The 26,509-nt window shown below is 38.7% G+C and overlaps 1 protein-coding gene across 2 annotated transcripts in view; it reads right to left on the bottom strand.

Moving 5' to 3' along the window:
• Positions 1 to 26,509, bottom strand: part of MAP2K5 (mitogen-activated protein kinase kinase 5) — a 146,282-nt gene that overhangs the window by 112,832 nt on the left and 6,941 nt on the right. For both annotated transcript variants that reach the window (XM_062501727.1, XM_062501728.1), the window contains exons 4-8: positions 24,719 to 24,788; positions 19,772 to 19,812; positions 16,772 to 16,839; positions 12,400 to 12,448; positions 9,880 to 9,944 (exon numbers count right to left, since the gene is read on the bottom strand). In XM_062501727.1, coding sequence (XP_062357711.1) covers positions 9,880 to 9,944; positions 12,400 to 12,448; positions 16,772 to 16,839; positions 19,772 to 19,812; positions 24,719 to 24,788 — 293 coding nt within the window. The remainder of the gene's footprint in view (positions 1 to 9,879; positions 9,945 to 12,399; positions 12,449 to 16,771; positions 16,840 to 19,771; positions 19,813 to 24,718; positions 24,789 to 26,509) is intronic.

Below are 26,509 nucleotides of genomic sequence, written 5' to 3'. Positions count from 1 at the left end.
AATTCAAATTATTCCTAGGAAATAACCACCCTGCCAGTTGCTGCCTCCTGCAATAGCAAACACATTAGGCTGCCTCTGTGGCTGTTAAATTGGGGGAGCCAAAGTGCAGAGCAGTTGGAAAAAAGGAGATTTTTATGGGGCTGTGCTGGTTCACAGCACAGCCTCCCCTCCCTCCGCAGATGCTCCAGCACCGACTGCAAAATGATTTGCTGGGGAAGTGGCAAAAAAAAAAAAAATAAAAGGGAAAAAAAAAAAAACAAAAAAAAAAGCAGAAAAAAGTGGAGTCTGAACGTTCAAAGTTGTGGAAAAAAGCAGAGGATGCAGGAAGGAGATGGTGAGCAGCAATGTCTCAGTTCAGGCACAGGAGTGGATTGGAACTGGGTTTGAACTGAGTTGGAACTGGGTTTGAACTGGGTTGGAACTGGGTTTGAACTGGATTGAAACTGGATTGCAATGGGTTTAAACTGGATTGAAACTGGGTTGGAACTGGATTGAAATCGGGTTGGAACTGGATTGGAACTGGGTTTGAACTGGATTGAAACTGGATTGAAAAGGGTTTAAGTTGGATTGAAATTGGATTGAAACTGGGTTTGAACTGGATTGGAACTGGGTTTGAACTGGATTGAAACCGGATTTAAACTGGGTTTTAAATTGGATTAAAACTGGATTGAAACAGGGTTTAAACTGGATTGAAACTGTATTGCAATGGGTTTAAACTGGATTGAAACTGGGTTTGAACTGGATTGAAACTGGGTTTAAACTGGGTTGGAACTGGATTAGAACTGGACCCACAGCAGCCCAGACACAGGAAGGGATTGGAACTGGACTGAAACTGGATTGAAACTGGACTGGAGCTGGACTGGAGCTCTGACTCAGTTTTATCCCACGTGGCACAAAGCCTGCACTGAACCCATCCCAGTTTCAGGAAACCATCCCCAGCTTTGGGGCAGGAATTGGGATTCCAACAGGAGAGGTTGTTCAGCCTGGAGAAGGATCCAGGGAGAGCTCAGAGCCCTTTCCAGGAGCTCCAGGAGAGGGATTTGGGATAAGGGATGGAGGGACAAGACACAGGGAATGGTTTAAACTGGGATAGGGCAGGGATGGGATGGAATATTGGGAAGGAATTCCGGGATGGGATGGAATGGAGGCTGGAGCCAGGCTGGGAAAGCTCACCTGGAGAAGGGAAGGATGCAGGGAAAGCTCACCTGGAGAAGGGAAGGATGCAGGGAATGCTCAGAGCCCCTGGCAGGATCTGGGATAAGGGACAGGACACAGGGTGGGAAAGGGGAGATTGAAATGGGATTTAACTGGGCAGGAATTGCTGGGATGGGATGGGATGGGATATGGGGATGGGATAAAGGGATAGGATAAAGGGATGGGATAAAGGGATGGGATGGGATTTGGGGATGGGATAAAGGGATGGACATCAGTGTTGGGAATGTTCACCTGGAGAAGGGAAGGATCCGGGGAATTCTCAGACCCTTTCCAGGAGCTCCAGGAGAGCTGGAGAGGGATTGGGGATAAAGGACAGGACACAGGGAATGGGTTCCAGCAGGGATGGGATTTTTGGGCAGGAATTCCTGGCCCTGGGCTCTCACCCCAGCTCACTCACTGCTAACCAGCACAAACTCCCATTTCCCACCCGCTCCCTCTTCCCAGCTACGGACATCCACCACGCAAACAAAACAACTTTAATTTAAGAATCATCCAGTTCCTAATTAAACAGCCGTAGGCAGCTGGCTGGATACATTTTAATCCGTTTCAATAACGTATTGATTGGATGCTGAAGCTTAAAAATTAAAAGTAAAAAGATGAGCGGGGAATTGTCCCATCTCAGCCCAACACTAGAGCCCTGTGTAAATAACTCCTCTTTTAACCATCAGCTAAATGAACACTTCAACACTGCACCACAAAGTCTCCTGCAAAATTACTTTAACTAACAAGCAGAAATTTATCAGCTTCAGCCAAAATCAATGCTGAAATCAATTTGAACACTGGTTGTGTCTAAAGGGGCTCATTGGCAATTTAGGGAAATTACACCATGTAAATGCCTGTGCTTTAATTGAACAGTTTCATCAACTAGGCTGTGATTGCTGTCCATTCATTTATTTACTTTCACTGCAGCTCCCATTCTGCAGAGGAATGGGTTTTGTCACACTCGAAGGAGGCACTTTATCTTCATTTTATGCACTTTTGTGAATAACAGACTTTTTTTTTTTTTTACGGGGTGGCCGAGCCAGGGTCACGGGCAGTGAGTGACCAGCAAGCGCCGGCCGCTCTTGTTTAAACCACGCTGGCCATAAAATAATAAAATAAATATAAACTATAAATATAAAATCCAGTGGGGCGCTAATAACCCAGCCAGGTGCTGCTGTTTTTTTACAGAGGGGACTAAAAATAAAACCAAACAAGAGAAGCAGAAAACCACGGACAGAAAATGAAATAAAGGGAAATGCATCCACAGGAATTAAGGGAGATGCAATTTTAAGACTTCCAAGGATGTTTTTTAATGCCCAAAAAAGTCACTGAACCTGCCTGGGACCCCTCCCTGAACACTGGAGGAAAGGTTGGGAGAACATTCCCTGGGAAGTGAGGCTGGGCCAGCTCCAGGAGAGCCTGGAATAAAGCAGGAGAATCTGGGATAAAGCAGGAGAATCTGGGAATAAAGCAGGAGAACAAGGGATAAACCAGGAGAATCTGGGATAAAGCAAGAGAATCTGGGAATAAACCAGGAGAACCTGGGAATAAACCAGGAGAACCTGGGAATAAACCACGAATAAACCAGGGATAAACTAGGAATAAAGCAGGAGAACCTGGGAAAAATCAGGAGAACCTGGGATAAAGCAGGAATAAACCAGGAGAATCTGGGAAAAACCAGCAGAACCTGGGATAAACCAGGAATAAACCAGGAAAATCTGGGATAAACCAGGAAAATCTGGGAATAAACGAGGAGAACCAGAGATAAACCAGGAAAACCTGGGATAAACCAGGAAAATCTGGGAATAAACCAGGAATAAACCAGTAAAATCTGGGAAAAACCAGGAAAACCTGGGATAAACCAGAAGAACCTGGGAATAAAGCAGGAGAACCAGGGATAAACCAGGAAAATCCGGGATAAACCAGAAGAACCTGGGAATAAAGCAGGAATAAACCAGTAAAATCTGGGAAAAACCAGGAAAACCTGGGAATAAACCAGGAGAACCTGGGAATAAAGCAGGAATAAACCAGTAAAATCTGGGAAAAAACAGGAAAACCTGGGAATAAACCAGAATCCAGCCTTGGATTCCAACCAAACTCCAGTTATCCCATCCCCATCCCCTCCAGCAGCACAGCTGAACTCCAGCTCCTGCTGCGGAATTTATACTTTTATTTTATTTTATATATATTTTTATTTATTTATTTATTTTTATTTTCTACTTGTATGTTTTTGTCCCGGGGCACATCCCGGGCTGCGGAGCGGCTCCCGGCGGGATCTGGATGAGCTCCCACATTTTGGTGCTGGTGGGGCACCCCGAGGTGGGGAATGGAGGGAAGGGCAGACGCCGGAACGTTCCGGAATTGCTGCAGGAAATTGCTCGAACCAATTAAGCTCCCTCATTTCTCCCTCTTTTCCAGGCTCTCCAATTCCTGGGGTGGGAGACATCATCCACAGCCACTTCCCTCCCAATTACTCAACTCCAAAGTGAAGCCTTCTGCTCCCACAGCATTTTTGCTAAGATGGGAACTGATGTTCCCATTCCTTCCCTCTCTCCCAGATCCTGGGAACTCCCAAATTAATTAGAGCATCGTTAGGGCTTTACGGTTGTTTTTTCCTTTATGCTCCTGCTGCTGGAGTTACAAAAATCTCACTTTAAAAATAAATCCCGGGAGAGAGACGTGCCATGCCCTAAACAAGAGTTTGGGACTTTTCTAATTGGAAAATAAAACCTAAAAATAAAAAAATAAAAATTTAAAATAAAAAAATAAAACCCACGAAATAAGAATAAAATAAGAATAAAAGCCTTCATTTTTGCTTCTGTGCAAGTAAGGATGCCTCAGACACATCACGTGTGCGTGCAATTACCACGTGAGAGCAATCATCTGCCAGAGGTAAACTTCTACTTCGTAAGTTTAGCTCCAAAATAAGCAAAAATTAAGGATGCGAGGTGTAAATGATTTAATGCAGCTGGAAAAGCCCATCCAGACATTCCAAAGCAAACCCTTCACCTGAACCAAGATCTCCTCAGAAAAATCTCTGCAGCCACTGACGGAGCCCAAAGATGCAGCACAGAGCAGATCCCTTAAATGTCTTTTGGACTGACCGGCGAATGATTTGTTAAAAAAAAAAAATAAAAAAATAAAAATAATAAAAAAAAAATTTAAAGCGTAAAATTGTGGGGCAACATTTTTTTTTTAAAAAAAAAAGGAATAAAAGGATAAAACTGGATTTAAATCCTCCAGGGACAAGTGGCAAACAGGGCACGAGCACGCTGAGCTCACTGAGCAGAATTTTTTTTGTCCTTTTCCTGACAATCTTTACCCAAAAACAGGGCACGTTCTGCCCGCTGAGCAGGCCTGGAGGAATTCCTGCCTTCTGCTGGAACGTTCAATAAACACTTTGGTATTTTCTCACGTTATTTTTTTTTTTTTTTTGAACATGCGAGCAGCCCAAAAAAGCACAGCTAATTAACTGGTTTTGCCGTACCCAACGCGAGAATTTTTTTTTTTATTTTTTATCGTGCCTTAATTAAGCAAATCAAAAGGTAGGGGCGGAATAAGATGTCAGAGAACCATAAAATCCCTTCTTTTTTAAACGGGGAAAAAAACATTCAGATTCAGCAAGTTCTCCCTGGAAATATTGCTATAAAGTATTGATTTTTTCACCAGGCTCAATTGACTGAAAAGTTGTCGGTATAGCAATATTGGCCAAGCCAATATAGTGGAACAATTTTGCTCCACGCAGTAATCAAGTGTATTTCTGAAGTATAATTATACTGTCATAAAAATAAAGCTAAGATACCTCTTCTCCAAGCCATAAACCACTTGCAGCTGCAAAGAACCCGAATAAATGAAATCCATTTTCTAACTAAGCACGGTCTTGCAAAGAGAACAACCCCTCTTCCAGCCAGGGAGGGGAGGGGAGAGCAGGAAGAGTGATCAATACTTCAATCTCAATAAAATATCCCAACGGTGTTTCATTCCCATGGAAAAAAAAAAAAAATAAATAATAATAATAAAAATAAAAGGGGAGCTGGAAAATTTCTGCTCAGCGACCTGCGACGCGCCGTCGTGTTCCCTGAGCACCAGGAATATTTCAGTGCCACAACGGATCTGAGTTAGGGTAAAGAGAGGGGGAATAAAACAACAAAAACCTGACCAACGTTCATGGATTGACGGCAGCCAGAGATCCCTGCCAGGGCTCCAGCTGCAATTCCCTCCTTCCTTCCCTCCTTCCCTCCTTCCCTCCTTCCTTCCTTCCTTCCTTCCTTCCTTCCTTCCTTCCCTCCTTCCTTCCTTCCCTCCTTCCCTCCTTCCTTCCCTCCTTCCCTCCTTCCTTCCTTCCTTCCTTCCCTCCTTCCTTCCCTCCTTCCTTCCCTCCTTCCCTCCTTCCTTCCTTCCCTCCTTCCTTCCTTCCTTCCTTCCCTCCTTCCTTCCTTCCCTCCTTCCTTCCTTCCTTCCTTCCCTCCTTCCCTCCCTCCTTCCTTCTTTCCTTCCTCCCAGGCCGGGGATGCTGTGCTGGAAATGCAGGATTGGGAACTTGTTGGGAAATGGGGGGAGGTTGTGTTGTAGGGCTGGAGCTGGGCTGGGAGAGCTGGGAATGCTCACCTGGAGAAGGGGAGGGTGCAGGGAATGCTCACCTGGAGAAGGGGAGGGTGCAGGGAATGCTCACCTGGAGAAGGGGAGGGTGCAGGGAATGCTCACCTGGAGAAGGGGAGGGTGCAGGGAATGCTCACCTGGAGAAGGGGAGGGTGCAGGGAATGCTCACCTGGAGAAGGGGAGGATGCAGGGAATGCTCACCTGGAGAAGGGGAGGGTGCAGGGAATGCTCACCTGGAGAAGGGGAGGATGCAGGGAATGCTCAGAGCCCCTGGCAGGAGCTCCAGGAGAGCTGGAGAGGGATTGGGGATGAGGGACAGGGAATGGTTTAAACTGGGATAGGGCAGGGATGGAATGGGATACTGGGAAAGAATTCCTGGTTAGAATGGGATGGGATGGGATGGGATGGGATGGGATGGGATAAAGGGATGGGATGGGATAAAGGGATGGGATGGGATAAAGGGATGGGATGGGATAAAGGGATGGGATTTGGGATGGACATCAGTGTTGGGAATGCTCACCTGGAGAAGGGAAGGATCCGGGGAATTCTCAGACCCTTTCCAGGAGCTCCAGGAGAGTTCATAAGGGAATTTGGGATGAGGGACAGGACCCAGGGAATGGCTCCAGAGTGGGAAAGGGGAAATTGAGATGGGATTTAACTGGGCAGGAATTGCTGGCTGGGATGGAATTCCCAGAGCAGCCGGGGCTGCCCCGGATCCCTGGAAGGTGCCGGGCCGGGCTGGGATGGGACAAACCCAATTCCCTCCCAGCCCCGACCCCACTCCAGGATAACGTTCCTAAAAGGAGATTTCCCCAAGGCCAACACGAGTTCTTGGCTTTTATCCTTTTTTTTTTCCTTTTTGTTTTAGAGTCCATCCCAAGAGTGCCTCCCCTACTTTGGGAATTTCATTCCCAACAAACCCTCCGCGAGCAGGAGTCGTTTTCCAAAGCTGCCAGCACGATTAGAAACTAAAAACAAACGCACCGTGGCTTTAAAAAATGGGGGAAAAGGGAAAAAAAACAATAAAAAAATAAAAAAAAAATTTAAAAATAATGAATATCCAAGTTAAAATATCTAAGGTACAATCAAAACCCTAACGGGACGCTGGGTCACTGTAGATGCTAAATAAATCTCCAGAGGAAACTTTTCCATTCCCTCGGGGCTTTCTGATAAAATCTGGATTTCTTTATATTCCCACTGGAATATTTTCCATATTATTCATTCCCCAGACATCACATTCCGGCCTTGAAACTTTGCATTAAAAAAAAAAAAAAAAAAAAAAAAAAAGGGGGAATTTTTCCTCAACAGGAAGAGTCTCACCTGCGCTATTTTAATTTATTATTATTTTTTTTAATGACATTAAAATTAATCCTGGTTGCAAGGTGGGAGCTTCAATATTAAATTTTATATATATGGTTTTTTTTTTTTTTTTTTGGTTATTTTTTTTGGGAGGGGATTTATGAGGTTGGGAGGGATGAGAGGGGGAAGAGAATTCTGGAATTCTGGAGGTCAATCCACGATGCTCCAGCAAATCCCAAACTCAAAATTCAAACGCAAGCTCAAAACAGAACAAAACACCCCGAGATATTTAATTTCAAAAATCACAGCGAGATTTTTCCCTTTTTTCTTTCTTTTCTTTTCTTTTCTTTTTTTTTTTTTTTTTTTTTTTTACCTTGCAGAGCAGCAAGGGCACACCTGTACCCCAAAACAGAAAATCCAAACAATAAAACCCGCTGTGAAATCTGAATTTTTTTGGACAGATTCCCAAGGAAATCTGAATTTTTCTGGAAAGATTTTCAACGAAATCTGAATTTTTCTGGAAATATTTTCAATGAAATCTGAATTTTTAGACAGATTTTCAATGAAATCTGAATTTTTTTGGACAGATTCCCAAGGAAATCTGAATTTTTCTGGAAAGATTTTCAATGAAATCTGATTTTTTTTTTGGACAGATTTTCAATGAAATCTGAATTATTTTGGAAAGATTTTCAACAAAATCCAAATTTTTTTGGAAATATTTTCAATGAAATCTGAATTTTTAGACAGATTTTCAATGAAATCTGAATTTTTTTGGACAGATTCCCAAGGAAACCTGAATTTTTGGACGAATTTCCAATTTTTTTTTTTTTTTTGGACAGCTTTCCAGTGAAATCTGAATTTCTGGACAGAATCCCAAAAAAACCTGATTTTTTTTTTTTTTTTTTTTTTTTTTTTTTGTTGCAAGATTCCCAACACAATCTGAATTTTTGGACAGATTTCCAACCTGAATTTTTTTGCACAGCATCCCAACACAATCTGAATTATTTTTGGACAAACCCCAACCAAAACCCAAATTAATTTTTTGACAAACCCCAACCAAAACCCAAATTTTTTTTTTTTTTTTTTTTTTACAAACCCCTACCAAAAGCCGAATTATTATTATTATTATTATTATTATTTTTGGACAATCCCCCATCAAAATCTGAATTATTTTTGGACAAACCCCAACCAAAGCCCAAATTATTCATTCATTCCCATCATTCCCATCATTCCCATCATTCCCATCATTCCCATCATTCCTTCATTCCCATCATTCATTCCCATCATTCCCATCATTCCATCATTCCCATCATTCCCATCATTCCCATCATTCCATCATTCCCATCATTCATTCCCATCATTCCCATCATTCCATCATTCCCATCATTCCCATCATTCCCATCATTCATTCCCATCATTCCCTTCATTCCCATCATTCATTCCCATCATTCATTCCCATCATTCCATCATTCATCCCCATCATTCATCCCCATCATTCCATCATTCCCATCATTCCATCATTCCGATCATTCATTCCATCATTCATTCCCATCATTCATTCCCATCATTCCCATCATTCATTCCCATCATTCCATCATTCCCATCATTCATCCCATCATTCATTCCCATCCTTCATTCCCATCATCCCCATCATTCATCCCCATCATTCATTCCCATCATTCCCATCATCCCCATCATTCATTCCCATCATTCCATCATTCCCATCATTCCATCATCCCCATCATTCATTCCCATCATTCCTTCCCATCATTCCATCATCCCCATCATTCCTTCCCATCATTCATCCCCATCATTCATCCCCATCATTCCATCATTCCCATCATTCCTTCCCATCATTCATTCCATCATTCCCATCATTCATCCCCATCATTCCTTCCCATCATTCATCCCCATCGTTCCATCATCCCCATCATTCATTCCATCATTCCCATCATTCCCATCATTCCATCATTCCCATCATTCATCCCCATCATTCATTCCCATCATTCCATCATTCCCATCATTCATCCCCATCATTCATTCCCATCATTCCATCATTCCCATCATTCATCCCCATCATTCATCCCCATCATTCATTCCCATCATTCCCATCATTCATTCCCATCGTTCCATCATCCCCATCATTCATTCCATCATTCCCATCATTCCCATCATTCCATCATTCCCATCATTCCCATCATTCCCATCATTCCATCATTCCCATCATTCCCATCATTCCATCATTCCATCATTCCCATCATTCCCATCATTCCATCATTCCCATCATTCCCATCATTCCATCATTCCCATCATTCATCCCCATCATTCATTCCCATCATTCCATCATTCCCATCATTCATCCCCATCATTCATTCCCATCATTCCCATCATTCATTCCCATCGTTCCATCATCCCCATCATTCATTCCATCATTCCCATCATTCATTCCCATCATTCCATCATTCCCATCATTCATCCCCATCATTCCATCATTCCCATCATTCCATCATTCCCATCATTCATTCCCATCATTCCCATCATTCATCCCCATCGTTCCATCATCCCCATCATTCATTCCATCATTCCCATCATTCCCATCATTCCATCATTCCCATCATTCATCCCCATCATTCATCCCCATCGTTCCTTCCATCATCCCCATCATTCATTCCCATCATTCCATCATTCCCATCATTCCATCATTCCCATCATTCATCCCCATCATTCCATCCTTCCCATCATTCATGATTTTCATTTTTTGGCCCCCCAGCCATCCCCACTCACCTGTAGACCGTTCCTCCGTTGCCGTGGCCCAGGATATCCCGGTACCGAATATCCTGTTCCTTCATCTGCACGCGCCCGAAAATAAAAAATCAAACATTTCACCTCCTTATCCCGCTGATGGACACATTTCTATATCAATAATAGACATTTTTATATCAATCACCTAATCTTTTATATCAATAACACACTGATTTTTATCTCAATATTGCATTTTTATCTCAATAATAGAGATTTTTATATCAATAATGTAATTTTTTAATCTCAATAATAGAGATTTTTATCTTAGTAGTGTAATTTTTTAATCTCAATAAGAGAGACTTTTATCCCAATATTGCAATTTTTTATCTCAATAATAGAGATTTTTATCTCAATATTGTAATTTTTATCTCAATAATAGAGAGATTTTTATCTCAATATTGTAATTTTTTAATCTCAATAATAGAGATTTTTATCTCAATAATTTATTTTTATCTCAATATTGTAATTTTTATCTCAATAATAGAGAGATTTTTATCTCAATATTGTAATTTTTTAATCTCAATAATAGAGATTTTTATATCAATAATTTATTTTTATCTCAATATTAATGATTTTTATCTCAATCAGGTAATTTTTTAATCTCAATAATAGAGATTTTTATATCAATAATTTATTTTTATCTCAATAATAGAGATTTTTATCTCAATCATGTAATTTTTTAATCTCAATAATAGAGATTTTTATCTCAATAATTTATTTTTATCTCAATAATAGTGATTTTTATATCACTATGGTATTTTTTATCTCAGTAATAGAGATTTTCATATCAATATTATAGAGATTTTTATCTCAATAATTCAATTTTTTAATCTCAATAATAGATATTTTTATCTCAATAATTTTTTTCATCTCCGTGATATAGAGATTTTTATATCAATACTATAGATATTTTTATCTCAATAACGTAATTTTTTATCTCAAGGATATAGAGATTTTAATCTCAATAATTTAATTTTTTATCTCAATGTTATAGATATTTTTATCTCAATAATTTATTTTTTTAATCTCAGTGATGTAGAGAGATTTTCTGAGATTATGAGATTATGAGATTTTATCTCAATAATGACTATTTTTAAATTAATAATAGATATTTTTATCTCAATAATATATTTTTTATCATGGTGGTTTTTATATTAATATTATAGAGATTTTTATCGCAATAATGTAATTTTTTTATCTCAGTGATTTGATCAATTAAAATCCAAATTCCCAATTAATAATCCCCCTGGAATGGGGGCGGGATTTGATCAATTAAAATCCAAATTCCCAATTAATAATCCCCATGGAATGGGGGCGGGATTTGATCAATTAAAATCCAAATTCCCAATTAATAATCCCCATGGAATGGGGGCGGGATTTGATCAATTAAAATCCAAATTCCCAATTAATAATCCCCATGGAATGGGGGCGGGATTTGATCAATTAAAATCCAAATTCCCAATTAATAATCCCCATGGAATGGGGGCGGGATTTGATCAATTAAAATCCAAATTCCCAATTAATAATCCCCATGGAATGGGGGCGGGATTTGATCAATTAAAATCCAAATTCCCAATTAATAATCCCCCTGGAATGGGGGCGGGATTTGATCAATTAAAATCCAAATTCCCAATTAATAATCCCCATGGAATGGGGGCGGGATTTGATCAATTAAAATCCAAATTCCCAATTAATAATCCCGAGGGAATCAGGGCAGGATTTTATGCAATCATTTGTCAGTAAATAAGAATTTAATTATTTATCAGTAAATACAAATGTAATTATTGATCACAAATTAAAATACAATTATCGATCAGTAATTAATTACAATGCAGTTATTGATCAGTAATTAATTACCATGCAATTATTATTGATCAGTAATTAATTACAATGCAATTATCGATCAGTAATTAATCACAATGTAATTATCGATCAGCAATTAATTAAAATGCAATTATCGATCAATTATTAATTACAATGCAATTATTATCGATCAGTAATTAATTACAATGCAATTATCGATCAGTAATTAATCACAATGTAATTATCGATCAGCAATTAATTAAAATGCAATTATCGATCAATTATTAATTACAATGCAATTATTATCGATCAGTAATTAATCACAATGCAATTATCGATCAGCAATTAATTACGATGTAATTATCAATCTGTAATTAATTACAATGTAATTTTTATCGATCAGTAATTAATCACAATGCAATTATTATCGATCAGTAATTAAAATGCAATTATCAATTAGTAATTAATCACAATGCAGTTATCGATCAGTAATTAATTACAATGTAATTATCGGTCAATAATTACAATGCAATTATCAATTAGTAATTAATAAAAATGCAATTATCGATCAGTAATTAATCACAATGCAGTTGTTATCGATCAGTAATTAATTAAAATGCAATTATCGATCAGTAATTAATCACAATGCAGTTGTTATCGATCAGTAATTAATTAATTAATCAATCACAGTGCACCCACCTGGCCATTGGCGAGGATTTTCTTCAGCTCTGCCGAGGATTTCTTCAAACTGGAAAAGAAACAGAAAACATTCCATGGTTTTTACATCAACGGGAGTGATGATTCCTGGGGAATTCCCAAATTCCTGGAGAATTCCTGAATTCCAGGAGAATTCCTGGAGAATTCCTGAATTTCTGGAGAATTCCTGGGGAATTCCTGAATTTCTGGGGAATTCCTGCGGAATTTCTGGAGAATTCCTGGAGAATTCCTGAATTCCAGGTGAATTCCTGAATTCCTGGGGAATTCCTGGAGAATTCCTGAATTTCTGGAGAATTCCCGGGGAATTCCTGAATTTCTGGGGAATTCCTGTGGAATTTCTGGGGAATTCCTGGAGAATTCCTGCAGAATTCCTGGAGAATTCCTGAATTTCTGGAGAATTCCCGGGGAATTCCTGAATTTCTGGGGAATTCCTGTGGAATTTCTGGGGAATTCCTGGAGAATTCCTGAATTTCTGGAGAATTTCTGCGGAATTCCTGGAGAATTCCTGAATTTCTGGAGAATTCCTGGGGAATTTCTGGAGAATTCCTGAATTTCTGGAGAACTCCTGGGGAATTCCTGGAGAATTCCTGAATTTCTGGAGAACTCCTGGGGAATTCCTGGAGAATTCCCGGAGAATTCCCGGAGAATTCCGAGATGGTTTCTGGAGAATTCTTAAGAATTTCTAGATTATTTCTGGAGAATTCCTGGAGACTTCCTGGATAATTCCTACAGAATTCCTGGATGATTCCTATGGAATTTCTGAATGATTTCTGGATAATTTCTGGATAATTCCTAGAGAATTCCAAGCTCGTATTACTGAAGTTAAAAAAAAGAAAAAAAAAAAAGTCAATTTTTGCTCGTATTACTGAACTTAAAAAAGAGGAAAAAAGTCAATTTTTGCTCTAATTACTGAACTTAAAAAAAGAAAAATAAAGTCAATTTTTGCTCGTATTGCTGCAGTTAAAAAAAGAAAAATAAAGTCCATTTTTCTCGCATTACTGCCTTTAAAAAAACAAAAATAAAGTCCATTTTTCTCATATTACTGAACTTAAAAAAAGAGAAATAAAGTCCATTTTTGCTCCAATTACTGATGTTACAAAAACAAAAATAAAGTCCATTTTTGCTCTTATTACTGAGGTTAAATAAAGAAAAAATGTCAAATTTTGCTCGTATTACTGATGTTAAAAAAGAAGAAGAAAAGTCCATTTTTGCTCGTATTACTGAACTTAAAAAGGAGGAAAAAAAAGTCAATTTTTGCTCTTATTACCGAACTTAAAAAAGAAGAAAAAAGTCAATTTTTGCTCTAATTACTGATGTTAAAAAAACAAAAATAAAGTCCATTTTTGCTAATTACTGAACTTAAAAAAGAAGAAAAAAGTCAATTTTTGCTCGTATTACTGACGTTACAAAAAGAGAAATAAAGTCCATTTTTGCTCTAATTACTGCCATTAAAAAAAACAAAAATAAAGACCATTTTTGTTCGTATTACTGAACTTAAAAAAGAGGAAAAAAGTCAATTTTTGCTCTAATTGCTGCCACTAAAAAAACAAAAATAAAGTCCATTTTTGCTCTAATTACTGACATTACAAAAACAGAAATAAAGTCCATTTTTGCTCGTATTACTGAACGTAAAAAAACAGAAATAAAGTCCATTTTTGCTCTAATTACTGACGTTAAAAAAACAAAAATAAAGTCCATTTTTGCTTGTATTACTGAACTTAAAAAAAAAAAAAAAAAAAAGAGAAATAAAAAACGACCACGACAAAAAATTCAAACGACAGAAAAACCAAAAAAATTCCATTTTTTTCCGGGGGAACAAACCGGAGTCGACGCCGTCGCGCGATTTAGCGGAACGAAGAACGTTCGACGGCTTCAAAAAACCAAAATCTTGCGGAAATTTCGGTTTTTTGTTTTTATTTTTATTGAGTTTTTATGGAACTCGAAGGAGTTGAGAGAAACTGCGGCAAGGGACACGAAAATCAGATTTTTCCAGTTCGGAATAAGGGGGAGCAAAGAGAAATTCCCAATCATTTTCTGGGGTTTTTTTTGGGTTTTTTGGTTTTTTTTTTTTTTTATTTTTATTTTAAGAGTTTTAGATTGGGTTGAACGTTCCCCCCCCCAAAAAAAAAAATTTGGTCGGGATCGGGGGTTTTTTTAATGGGGTTTTGGGTTTTTTTTGGTTTATTTGGGTTTTAAATTTCCTTTTTTTGTTTTTTTTTTTGTTTTTTTTTTTTTTTTTTGTTTTTTGGGTTTTTTTTTGGTTGGTTTATTTGGGTTATTTTTTAATTTTTTTTTCCTTTGTATTTTGGGGGTTTTTTTTGGTTGGTTTATTTGGGTTTTCAATTTCTTTTTTTTTTTTTTTTTGGTTGGTTTATATGGGTTTTCAATTTCTTTTTTTGTTCTTCGTTTTGGTTGGTTTATATGGGTTTTCAATTTCTTTTTTTGTTCTTTTTTTTGGTTGGTTTATTTGGGTTGCAAATTTCTTTCTTTTTTTGTTTTTTGGGGGTTTTTTTGGTTGGTCTATTTGGGTTTTAAATTTCTTTTTTTTTTTTTGGTTGGTTTATTTGTGTTTTCTTTTTTTGGGTTTTTTTTGTTTTGTTTTTTGGGGTTTTTTTGGTTGATCTAATTGGGTTTTAAATTTCTTTTTTTGTTTTTTCGGGGTTTTTCTTTTGGTTGGTTTAGTTGGGTTATTTTTAAGTTTCTTTCTTTTTTTGGGTTTTTTTGGGGGGTTTTTTTTTTGGTTGGTTTATTTTTGGTTTGTTATTTTTGTTTGTTATTTTTTTTGTTTGGTCTGTTTTAGTTTCGTTTGGGGTTTTATTTTTTTTTTTTTGTTTGTTTCTTTTATTTTTAAATCTCCACAATCAAAAATCAAACAGCAAACTGAATTTAATGATTTTTGGCCAGAGTTTCCAGTGGGGGGGAAAAAAAAACCTCCAGCCCTGGATGAAGCTGGAATTTCCCACAGTGAAAATTGGATTTTTGGGACTGTCCCACCCTCAGGACAGGCCTCAAAAATTCACCTTAAAAACGTGCCCAAAACACCAGAAATATGTTAATTAATACCATTAACGTCGTGTTAATCTGTGCTAATTCATCTTTTTCATCTGTACAACATTTTTTTTTTGTTGTTTTTTCATTTTCACAGAGAGAAAAGGGAGCAGAGGATGCTGATGCATGGATAAGTGGAATATGATGTGCTTATTAAAATAATGGAATAATTGAGGTTGAAAGGAGCCTCCAGAGAATTCCATTTATCCTCCAGCATTTAAAAAAACGAATCTCCAAGAAAAAAAAAAAAAAAGAAAAAAAAAATGAAGAATGAGTTCTCTGGCATTTTAAGACCTTAATAGGAGTTTTCAAATTAAGACTGGAATGTGAAAAAAAACAGAAGTAAAGGGGGGGCAATTCCAAATTCAGGGGGGCTCAGTTTCAGTTTAAAAAATTAAAAAACAAAAGAATTAAAGAAAAAAAAAAAGAAATAAAAATAATTTTAAAAAAAGGCAGAGCTGAGCCAGGAGTGAGGATTGGAATTTGGAGCAGAACTGAGAGAATTCCCAATCTCAGAGCAGAAGGAAAAGGAGGGAGCAGCAGGAGCTGGGATTTCTCCAGAGGGTTCTTCGGGAAGGAAGGAGCCAAAGGGACAAAGCCAAACCCCAAAATGTCCCTTCAAAAATAAAAAACCCCAAAAGTGGGGTGGGGCAGGGGCTGAGCACCTCCTGCACTGCGTGGGCACAGCAAAGCGGGAAAGAATTCCAAGATTTCCCAAACCCCTGGGATCATCCACTTCAGATTCCCTGAGCCACAAGGGAAGGATCCAGGGAGAGCTCAGAGAGGGACTGGGGAAAAGGGACAGGGAATGGTTTAAACTGGGATATGGGGATGGGACAAAGGGATAAAGGGATAAAGGGATAAAGGGATAACGGGATAAAGGGATAAAGGGATGGGATGGGATGGGATGGGATAAAGGGATGGGATGGGATGGGATAAAGGGATGGGATGGGATGGGATAAAGGGATGGGATGGGATGGGATGGGATGGGATGGGATGGGATGGGATGGGATGGGATTTGGGATGGGATATGGGGATGGAGCCAGGCTGGGAATGCTCACCTGGAGAAGGGGAGGATGCAGGGAATGCTCAGAGCCCCTGGCAGGAGCTCCAGGAGAGCTGGAGAGGGATTGGGGACGAGGGACAGGACACAGGGAATGAGTTCAGAAGAAAAGAACCCGAGACTGAAATGACATTTAACCGGGCAGCGACTGCCAGCAGGGAGAGGCTGGGATAGAAAACTCCCAGATTTTAAGGGAAACCCCCCAGAAATGCAGGAGGAAGAGGAGGGCTGGGAATCTCTTACCTATTGCTGGGGAGGCTGTCGGAGGTGGCCGCGGCGCCGCCGCCGCCGGCCCCGGCCCTGGTGTTCACCTGCGGGCAGGGACGGGAGCCCCAGTTCACCTCTAATCACCCCCTCGTTCGGCTCGCGGGGTTAATGAGCAGCGCTGCTGGAACGCAGGTGAGCAGCGCTGCACAAGGGCACGGATCCATCAGCCCTTCTCCTCTCCAACACTCCAAACCCCGCACAGAAAAAAAAACAAAACAAAAACAAACAAACAAAAAAAAAACCAAACAAACAAACAAAAAAAAAACCCCGCCCGAGCGACAAAGGGGAATCTAAAATCCGAAATAATTCCAGCGGCGCGCCCTCCACGCGTGGGTGAAGAGATGGGAACCACAGGGATGAGCTGGGGGGGTTCGGAAAGCTTTGAAGCAGTGGCAGACAGCAGCTGGCAAATGAAAGGCTAAAATTTCAGGGAATTGTCAGCAGAGATGAAAAAACAGAAAGGCGAGGCCATTTTTAAGAGTATTATATTTGTGATTGTGTGTCTAGAGATACAAACATGCATGTTTATATAAATACGAGTGTATATATAAAGACATATACATGAGAGATAGAGAGATAGAGAGATACAGAGATACAGAGATATAGATATAGAGATAGACAGAGATATAGAGATAGATATAGAGATAGATATAGAGATATAGAGAGATATAGAGATATAGAGAGATATAGAGCTATAGAGATATAGATATAGAGATATAGAGATAGATATAGAGATAGATATAGAGATATAGAGAGATATAGAGATATAGAGAGATATAGAGATATAGAGAGATATAGAGATATAGAGATATAGATATATAGATATATAGATATATAGAGATATAGATATATAGATATATAGAGATATAGAGATATAGAGATATAGATATATAGATATATAGAGATATAGAGATATAGATATATAGAGATATAGAGATATAGAGAGATATAGAGATATAGATATATAGAGATATAGATATATAGATATAAAGATATATAGATATATAGAGATATAGAGATATAGAGAGATATAGAGATATAGATATATAGATATATAGAGATATAGAGATGTAGATATATAGATATATAGAGATATAGATATATAGAGATATAGAGATATAGATATATAGATATATAGAGATATAGAGATATAGATATATAGAGATATAGAGATATAGATATATAGAGATATAGATATATAGATATATAGAGATATAGAGATATAGAGATATAGATATATAGAGATATAGAGATATAGATATATAGAGATATAGATATATAGATATATAGAGATATAGAGATATAGAGATATAGATATATAGAGATATAGAGATATAGATATATAGAGATATAGATATATAGATATATAGAGATATAGAGATATAGAGATATAGATATATAGAGATATAGATATATAGATATATAGAGATATAGAGATATAGAGATATAGATATATAGAGATATAGAGATATAGATATATAGAGATATAGATATATAGATATATAGAGATATAGAGATATAGATATATAGAGATATAGAGATATAGAGAGATATAGAGATATAGATATATAGAGATATAGATATATAGATATAAAGATATATAGATATATAGAGATATAGAGATATAGATGTAAAGATATAAAGATATATAGAGATAAAGATATAAAGATATATAGAGATATAGATATATAGAGATATAGAGATATAGAGATATAGATATATAGATATATAGATATATAGAGATATAGAGATATAGAGATATGGAGACACAGAGATATATAGAGATACAGGTATATAGAGATATAGAGATATATAGGTATATAGAGATATAGGTATATAGGTGTATATAGAGATATAGGTATATAGATATATAGGAATATACATATATAGATATATAGGTGTATAGATCTATAGAGACATAGATACATAGAGATATAGGCATATAGCTATATAGAGATATAGAGATAGATATAAAGTTATATAGGTACATAGATAGATATATAGATAGATATATAGGTATATATAGGTATATAGGTATAGATACAGATATCTGTATACAGATATACAGATATATATCTATAATATAGAGGCATATAGAGATTATAGAGATATAGATATATAGGTATATATATTGATATATAGGTATATAGATATACAGAGATATAGGTATGTAGATATATAGATAGGTATATAGAGATATAGATATATATCTGTAATATATAGATATACAGATATATATATTTATAATACATAGGTATATAGATATAGAGATATAGAGATATAGAGATATAGATATATAGGTATATATATTGATATATAGATATATAGGTATATAGAGATACAGATATATATAATATATAGATATATAGATACAGATATACAGATATACAGATATATATCTATAATATAGAGATATATAGGTATATAGGTATATAGATATACAGAGATATAGGTATGTAGATATATAGGTATATAGAGATATAGATATATATCTGTAATATATAGATATATAGATATATAGATATACAGATATATATATTTATAATACATAGATATATAGATATATATAGATATATATAGATATATATATATAGATATATATAGATATATATAGGTATATATATAGATAGATATATATAGATATATAGGTATGTGGATATATAGATATATAGGTATATAAGCATATAGATACATATATAGATATATATCTATAATATACACATATATACCTATAATATACAGCTATCACAACACTCCACAGACAAATCCTCCCCAACCCTCACCAAAAAAAAAAAAAAAAAAAAAATCAGAATAATAACGATTAAAAAAAAAAAACAACAACAAAAAAAAAAAAACCCAAACCCAACCCTGCTTGTCAGAGCTGAGGAAAGCACAGTTTTATCTGACATTTCAATAAGTGGAACACAGCATTACAAATCCATCTGAGTTTGCTGAAACAATTATTGAAATTCCTACCTTGAGGCCATGTATGTTCCTTTTCCCGGGAGGTTTGCAGGCTGAAACAGTAATTGAGTAAATTGCACAACACATCGGGGCCACTTAGAAATTTGCTCAAAATGAAATCTTTTTCAAAAGAAATGAGGGTGACACCAAAATTAGCAGAGAGGAATGATTGCAAAGTGCCCGGCGGGACCCGCAGAGGGAACGAAGGATTTGGAACTCGCAGGAGGGAGCGTTTATAAACCTCAAACATTTCCGACACCGCGTCGCACAAATTCTGATTTCTGCTAGAAACACACCCAGAAAACCCTCGGATCACACCACGGGAGTTTCTTTTTTTTTTGGTAATTCTCATATTTTCATTCCAAACTTGGGGTTGTTTTTCTTTTTTTTTGTTTTGTTTTTTTGTTTTTTTTGTTTTTTTTCCCCTAGGATTTTACAGGGATATTTGCGATTTGATATTTGGATTTTTAGAGCGGTCGCAGGTCAGGGTTTGGGGATTTTGGCGGAGGGATTTTGGGGGGGAATGGAGGGGGGAAAAATAAAAATCATGAGGGGGGAAAAAAAAATCAACGGGGAGCAAAGAGAAAAAATTGTGGGGCTGGAAGGGAAAAAGCAAAAGGGGGAAAATAAGAAAAAATTAACGGGGGGGGGAAGAAAATAACAAGGGAGGGGAAAAGAAAATAATCGACAAGGGGGAAAAATAATCAATGGGGGAGAAAAGAAAATAATCAATAAGGGGGAAAAAAGAAAATAATCAATAAGGGGGAAAAATAATCAATGGGGGGGAAAAGAAAATAATCAATAAGGGGGAAAAAGAAAATAATCAACAAGGGGGGAAAGAGAGGGGGGAAAAAAATAATCAATAAGGGGGAAAAAGAAAATAATCAAAAGGGGGGGAAAGAAAATATTCAATGGGGGGAAAAAAGAAAATAATCAGTGGGGGGGAAAAAGAAAATAATCAACAAGGGGGGAAAGAGAAAATAATCAATAAGGGGGGAAAAGAAAATAATCAATGGGGGGGAAAAAAGAAAATAATAAGGGGGAAAAAGAAAATTATCAATGGGGGAGAAAAAGAAAAAATCTGGGGGGAAAGAAAAAATGAATGGGAGGGGAAAAATGAAGAAATCAATAGGGGGGAAAAAAGGCAAAAAACAGGGGGGGAAAGAAAACATCAGGGAGGGGAAGAAAAATTAACAGGGGAAAAAAGGAAAAAATCAGGGGAAAAGGAAAAAATCAGGGGAAAAAGGAAAAAATCAGGGAAAAGGAAAAAAGGAAAAAATCAGGGGAAAAGGAAAAAATCAGGGGAAAAAGGAAAAAATCAGGGGAAAACGAAAAAAGGAAAAAATCAGGGAAAAAAGGAAAAAATCAGGGGAAAAAGGAAAAAATCAGGGAAAAGGAAAAAAGGAAAAAATCAGGGGGAAAAGGAAAAAATCAGGGGAAAAAGGAAAAAATCAGGGAAAAGGAAAAAAGGAAAAAATCAGGGGGAAAAGGAAAAAATCAGGGGAAAAAGGAAAAAATCAGGGAAAAGGAAAAAAGGAAAAAATCAGGGGGAAAAGGAAAAAATCAGGGGAAAAGGAAAAAATCAGGGAAAAAGGAAAAAATCAGGGGGGAAAGGAAAAAATCAGGGAAAAAAGGAAAAAACCAGGGAAAAGGAAAAAATCAGGGGAAAAGGAAAAAATCAGGGAAAAAAGGAAAAAATCAGGGGGAAAAGGAAAAAATCAGGGGAAAAGGAAAAAATCAGGGGAAAAGGAAAAAATCAGGGGAAAAAGGAAAAAATCAGGGGGAAAAGGAAAAAATCGGGGAAAAAAGGAAAAAATCAGGGAAAAAAGGAAAAAATCAGGGGGAAAAGGAAAAAATCAGGGAAAAAAGGAAAAAAATGTGGATATATATAAAAATATAAATGTGGATATATATAATAAATATATATGTGGATATTTATAAATAAAGTAGTTATATAAAATAAATTAATAAAAATTCATGCGACTATATATATAAATAAGTGGACAGACATAAAATATACCTAAATATAAATAAATTACCATAGACACCTAGAAATACATATTTATGTGTGCACATTTATGATATGCACACCACATCCAGAAATTTATTTTTCGCACACATCCCCCCTCCTACCTAAAAACCAACAACAAACCAATTAAAAACCAGGGAAAAGACCAATTTTTAATCCCCTTAAAGATATTTTTATTACCAAATGAATAAAGCACAGCCCAGCTAACACAGCTTGGCACGTGGAAATTCACTGGCAGGAATTTTTATGGGTTTTTTTTATGGAATAAGGGAGATTTTTTTTTTTATTATTATTTTTTGGGGGGAGCTGCCTTGAGCTGAGGCTTCCTCAGAAGCTGGAGAGGCAGAAAAGGAAAAGAATTCAAAGGATTTGCAAAAAAATCTCTTCAAAGGGAAATGAGAGGCAGGAAAATTGATGGGGAACGTGGAGAGGCACGGCCAGAAGGGCACAGGAGAAAAGGGCTGGGAAAATTTGGGATGTTCCTTAGAGAGGCAGGACAAGACAGGGAAGGGGGGAAAAAAGAGAGAGGGGGAAAAAAAAAAAAATCACATTTTTGTTGGATGTTTCAGAGCTCGGGGAGGTTTTAAAGATGTAAGGTATAAAATAAAAGGTTTTAAGGAGGTGGTTTGGGAAGATGAAACAAAAATGGAAATTTGGAGGGAGTGGGGAGGAGGGAAAGAGCTGAGCCAGGAGTGAGGATTGGAATTTGGAGCAGAACTGAGAGAATTCCCAATCTCAGAGCAGAAGGAAAAGGAGGGAGCAGCAGGAGCTGGGATTTCTCCAGAGGGTTCTTCGGGAAGGAAGGAGCCAAAGGGACAAAGCCAAACCCCAAAATGTCCCTTCAAAAATAAAAAACCCCAAAAGTGGGGTGGGGCAGGGGCTGAGCACCTCCTGCACTGCGTGGGCACAGCAAAACGGGAAAGAATTCCAAGATTTCCCAAACCCCTGGGATCATCCACTTCAGATTCCCTGAGCCACAAGGGAAGGATCCAGGGAGAGCTCAGAGAGGGACTGGGGAAAAGGGACAGGGAATGGTTTAAACTGGGATATGGGGATGGGACAAAGGGATAAAGGGATAAAGGGATAAAGGGATAAAGGGATAAAGGGATGGGATGGGATGGGATAAAGGGATGGGATAAAGGGATAAAGGGATGGGATGGGATGGGATAAAGGGATGGGATAAAGGGATGGGATAAAGGGATGGGATAAAGGGATGGGATTTGGGATTTGGGATGGGATGGGATTTGGGATGGGATTTGGGATGGGATATGGGATGGGATATGGGGATGGAGCCAGGCTGGGAATGCTCACCTGGAGAAGGGAAGGATGCAGGGAATGCTCAGAGCCCCTGGCAGGAGCTCCAGGAGAGTTCATAGGGGAATTTGGGATAAGGGACAGGGAATGGTTTAAACTGGGATATTGGGAAGGGATGGAATGGGATTTTGGGCAGGAATTCTGGGATAGGATGGAGCCGGGCTGGGAAAGCTGGGAATGCTCAGCTGGAGAAGGGAAGGATGCAGGGAATGCTCAGAGCCCCTGGCAGGATTTGGGATAAGGGACAGGACACAGGGTGGGAAAGGGGAGATTGAAATGGGATTTAACTGGGCAGGAATTGCTGGGATGGGATGGGGTGGAATTCCCAGAGCAGCCATGGAATTCCCTGATCCCTGCAGTGTCCCAGGACAGGCTGGGCAGCTCTCCCTGGGAATGGGATTCAAGATCCTTCCCACCCAAACCCTTCCAGCATTCCCTGATCCCTGCCTGGGAAGAGGCACAGTCCCTTCCCTCTCCTCGCCCAGCTCCAACACCCAGGAGTCCCCCGGGACCAGAGAACCCCAACCCTCCACAAACCCCCAAAATTCCTGCCCCTTCCACAGGGAACTCCCGGGAAATCTCTCCTTTGGAGACCTCCCGTGCCAGAGGAGGCTCTTGGTGAATTGCCCAATTCAAACTTGAGAGAGTTGTAAGTAATGGAAGTGCAGAATGTTGAACTGGGAGCCCCCAGTACGATTATTTGTGTGATCCAGCGCTTCAGTGACAAGAGTTTCATTTTTAATTATTTCAATTAATTTATTGCTGGGAGATTTACTTGGAGAATTTAAACCTTCTCTTGTCCCATCAGTTAAGAGACAGAGATTCAGAGCCTGGCTACTGAGATCTGAATGAATTATGTAATGCAGTTTTTAAATTTTTATAATTTTTTTAAACCATTATTTGAGTTCAGACAGAGCATTCCTCCCAAAAAAATAAAAAAAAAAAAACAAACAACAACAACAACAACAAAAAAGCCTCATGAGCTGCCTACAGATTTTTTTTTTTTCCAGGTTGGGAAATGACCTAATTTTTTAATTGCCTCAGCCCACAGAATTGATCACATCTCTCCCTGTTCAGGAGAATTATTAAAGTGCTTGTGAATATTTGGGTAGCACACTAAGAGCCCAAATCCCAGACAAAAAAACGTGTCCTGGCTGGAGCTGCTGTGCCAGACACATCCCCGCTCCCACAGCGATGACATTCCCAGCCTGGCAGGATGATTAATGACATTAAAACAGCTTTTTAAAAGCCCCATTTTCACAAAGATCCAAAACTCCAGTTATTCATCTGCTTTCCTTGGAATCCAGGCAGAGCCATCACCAAGGAGTTTTTTATTTAAATGTATTTAAATATGCTCTCTGCAAACCTCCTTAGTCTCATTTACTCCAGGAAATCAGCTCTTTCCCATGCAATAAATGCACTTTTCTCCACCCTCCCCACAATAATGAATTTTTCCTCTCCAAATTAAGATGTGAGCACGATGCTCTGTGCATTTAAAGCTCCCCAAAACGTGTCAGGGAGCTGTTCCAGCACCAGTTTTCCTTTTTTTTTTCCTATTTTTTTTTTTTTTTTTGGGAGGGGGTTTGTTTTTTTGGGGGGGATTTGCTCAGCATTACCTCGTGGGTAGATCTGGAGAGGTTCTATCAATTGTCCATTCACCTGCTGCTCCATCACAGTGGAGTAATACTGCAAAGAAACCCAAAAAAAAAAAAAAAAGAAGAAACATAGAGATGACTCAGTAAATCCAGCCAAAGCACTCACGGGGTGTTTAATTCAGCGTGGTTTAATTTGCTTTGTTAATTGTCAGGGCACAGATCAGCCTTAGGATGGTTCCTGTCCACCTGCAGTGCTCCCAAAAAAATAAAAAAAAAAATAAAAATAAAAAAATTAAAGAAACAAAAAGGGGACAGAGGAATTGAAACAAGGAGGTGTGAGGATCTGCTCCTGGGAATGCTCCAGCAGGTGAGGGAATGAAATATTCACAGCAAATGGAGCTGGAGGAGCCAGGAAAGGCAGACAGGGACAGAGAGAGAGATGTAAACACACCCCAAATAAACACACCCCAAATACACCCCAAACACACCCCAAACACACCCCAAACAAACACACCCCAAATAAACACACCCCAACACACCCCAAACACACCCCAAACACACCCCAAACAAACACACCCCAAATAAACACACCCCAAACAAACACACCCCAAACACACCCCAAACAAACACACCCCAAACAAACACACCCCAAACACACCCCAAACAAACACACCCCAAATAAACACACCCCAAACAAACACACCCCAAATAAACACACCCCAAACACACCCCAAACAAACACACCCCAAACAAACACACCCCAAATAAACACACCCCAAACACACCCCAAACACACCCCAAATAAACACACCCCAAACAAACACACCCCAAACAAACACACCCCAAACAAACACACCCCAAACACACCCCAAACAAACACACCCCAAACAAACACACCCCAAACACACCCCAAACACACCCCAAACACACCCCAAACACACCCCAAATAAACACACCCCAAACACACCCCAAATAAACACACCCCAAACAAACACACCCCAAACACACCCACCCCAAACACACCCCAAACAAACACACCCCAAACACACCCCAAACACACTCCAAACACACCCCAAACACACCCCAAACAAACACACCCCAAATAAACACACCCCAAATAAACACACCCCAAACAAACACACCCCAAATAAACACACCCCAAATAAACACACCCCAAACAAACACACCCCAAATAAACACACCCCAAACACACCTGGAGAAGGGGAGGGTGCAGGGAATGCTCACCTGGAGAAGGGGAGGGTGCAGGGAATGCTCACCTGGAGAAGGGGAGGATGCAGGGAATGCTCAGAGCCCCTGGCAGGAGCTCCAGGAGAGCTGGAGAGGGATTGGGGATGAGGGACAGGGAATGGTTTAAACTGGGATAGGGCAGGGATGGAATGGGATACTGGGAAAGAATTCCTGGTTAGAATGGGATGGGATGGGATGGGATGGGATGGGATGGGATGGGATTTGGGATGGGATGGGATTTGGGATGGGATATGGGGATGGAGCCAGGCTGGGAATGTTCACCTGGAGAAGGGAAGGATCCGGGCAATTCTCAGACCCTTTCCAGGAGCTCCAGGAGAGTTCATAAGGGAATTTGGGATGAGGGACAGGACCCAGGGAATGGCTCCAGAGTGGGGAAAGGGGAGATTGAAATGGGATTTAACTGGGCAGGAATTGCTGGCTGGGATGGAATTCCCAGAGCAGCTGGATCCCTGGAATGCCCAAGGCCAGGACAGACATCAGGGCTATGGATCACCCTGGGAGACTCAAAGTTGTCCCTGGTTCCCTTTTAACTTCAGAATTCCC

This window comes from Cinclus cinclus, chromosome 13, assembly GCF_963662255.1.
Source record: "Cinclus cinclus chromosome 13, bCinCin1.1, whole genome shotgun sequence".
In the NCBI taxonomy this organism is placed as follows: Eukaryota; Metazoa; Chordata; class Aves; order Passeriformes; family Cinclidae; genus Cinclus; species Cinclus cinclus.
This window is presented reverse-complemented; position numbering and strand designations above follow the sequence as displayed.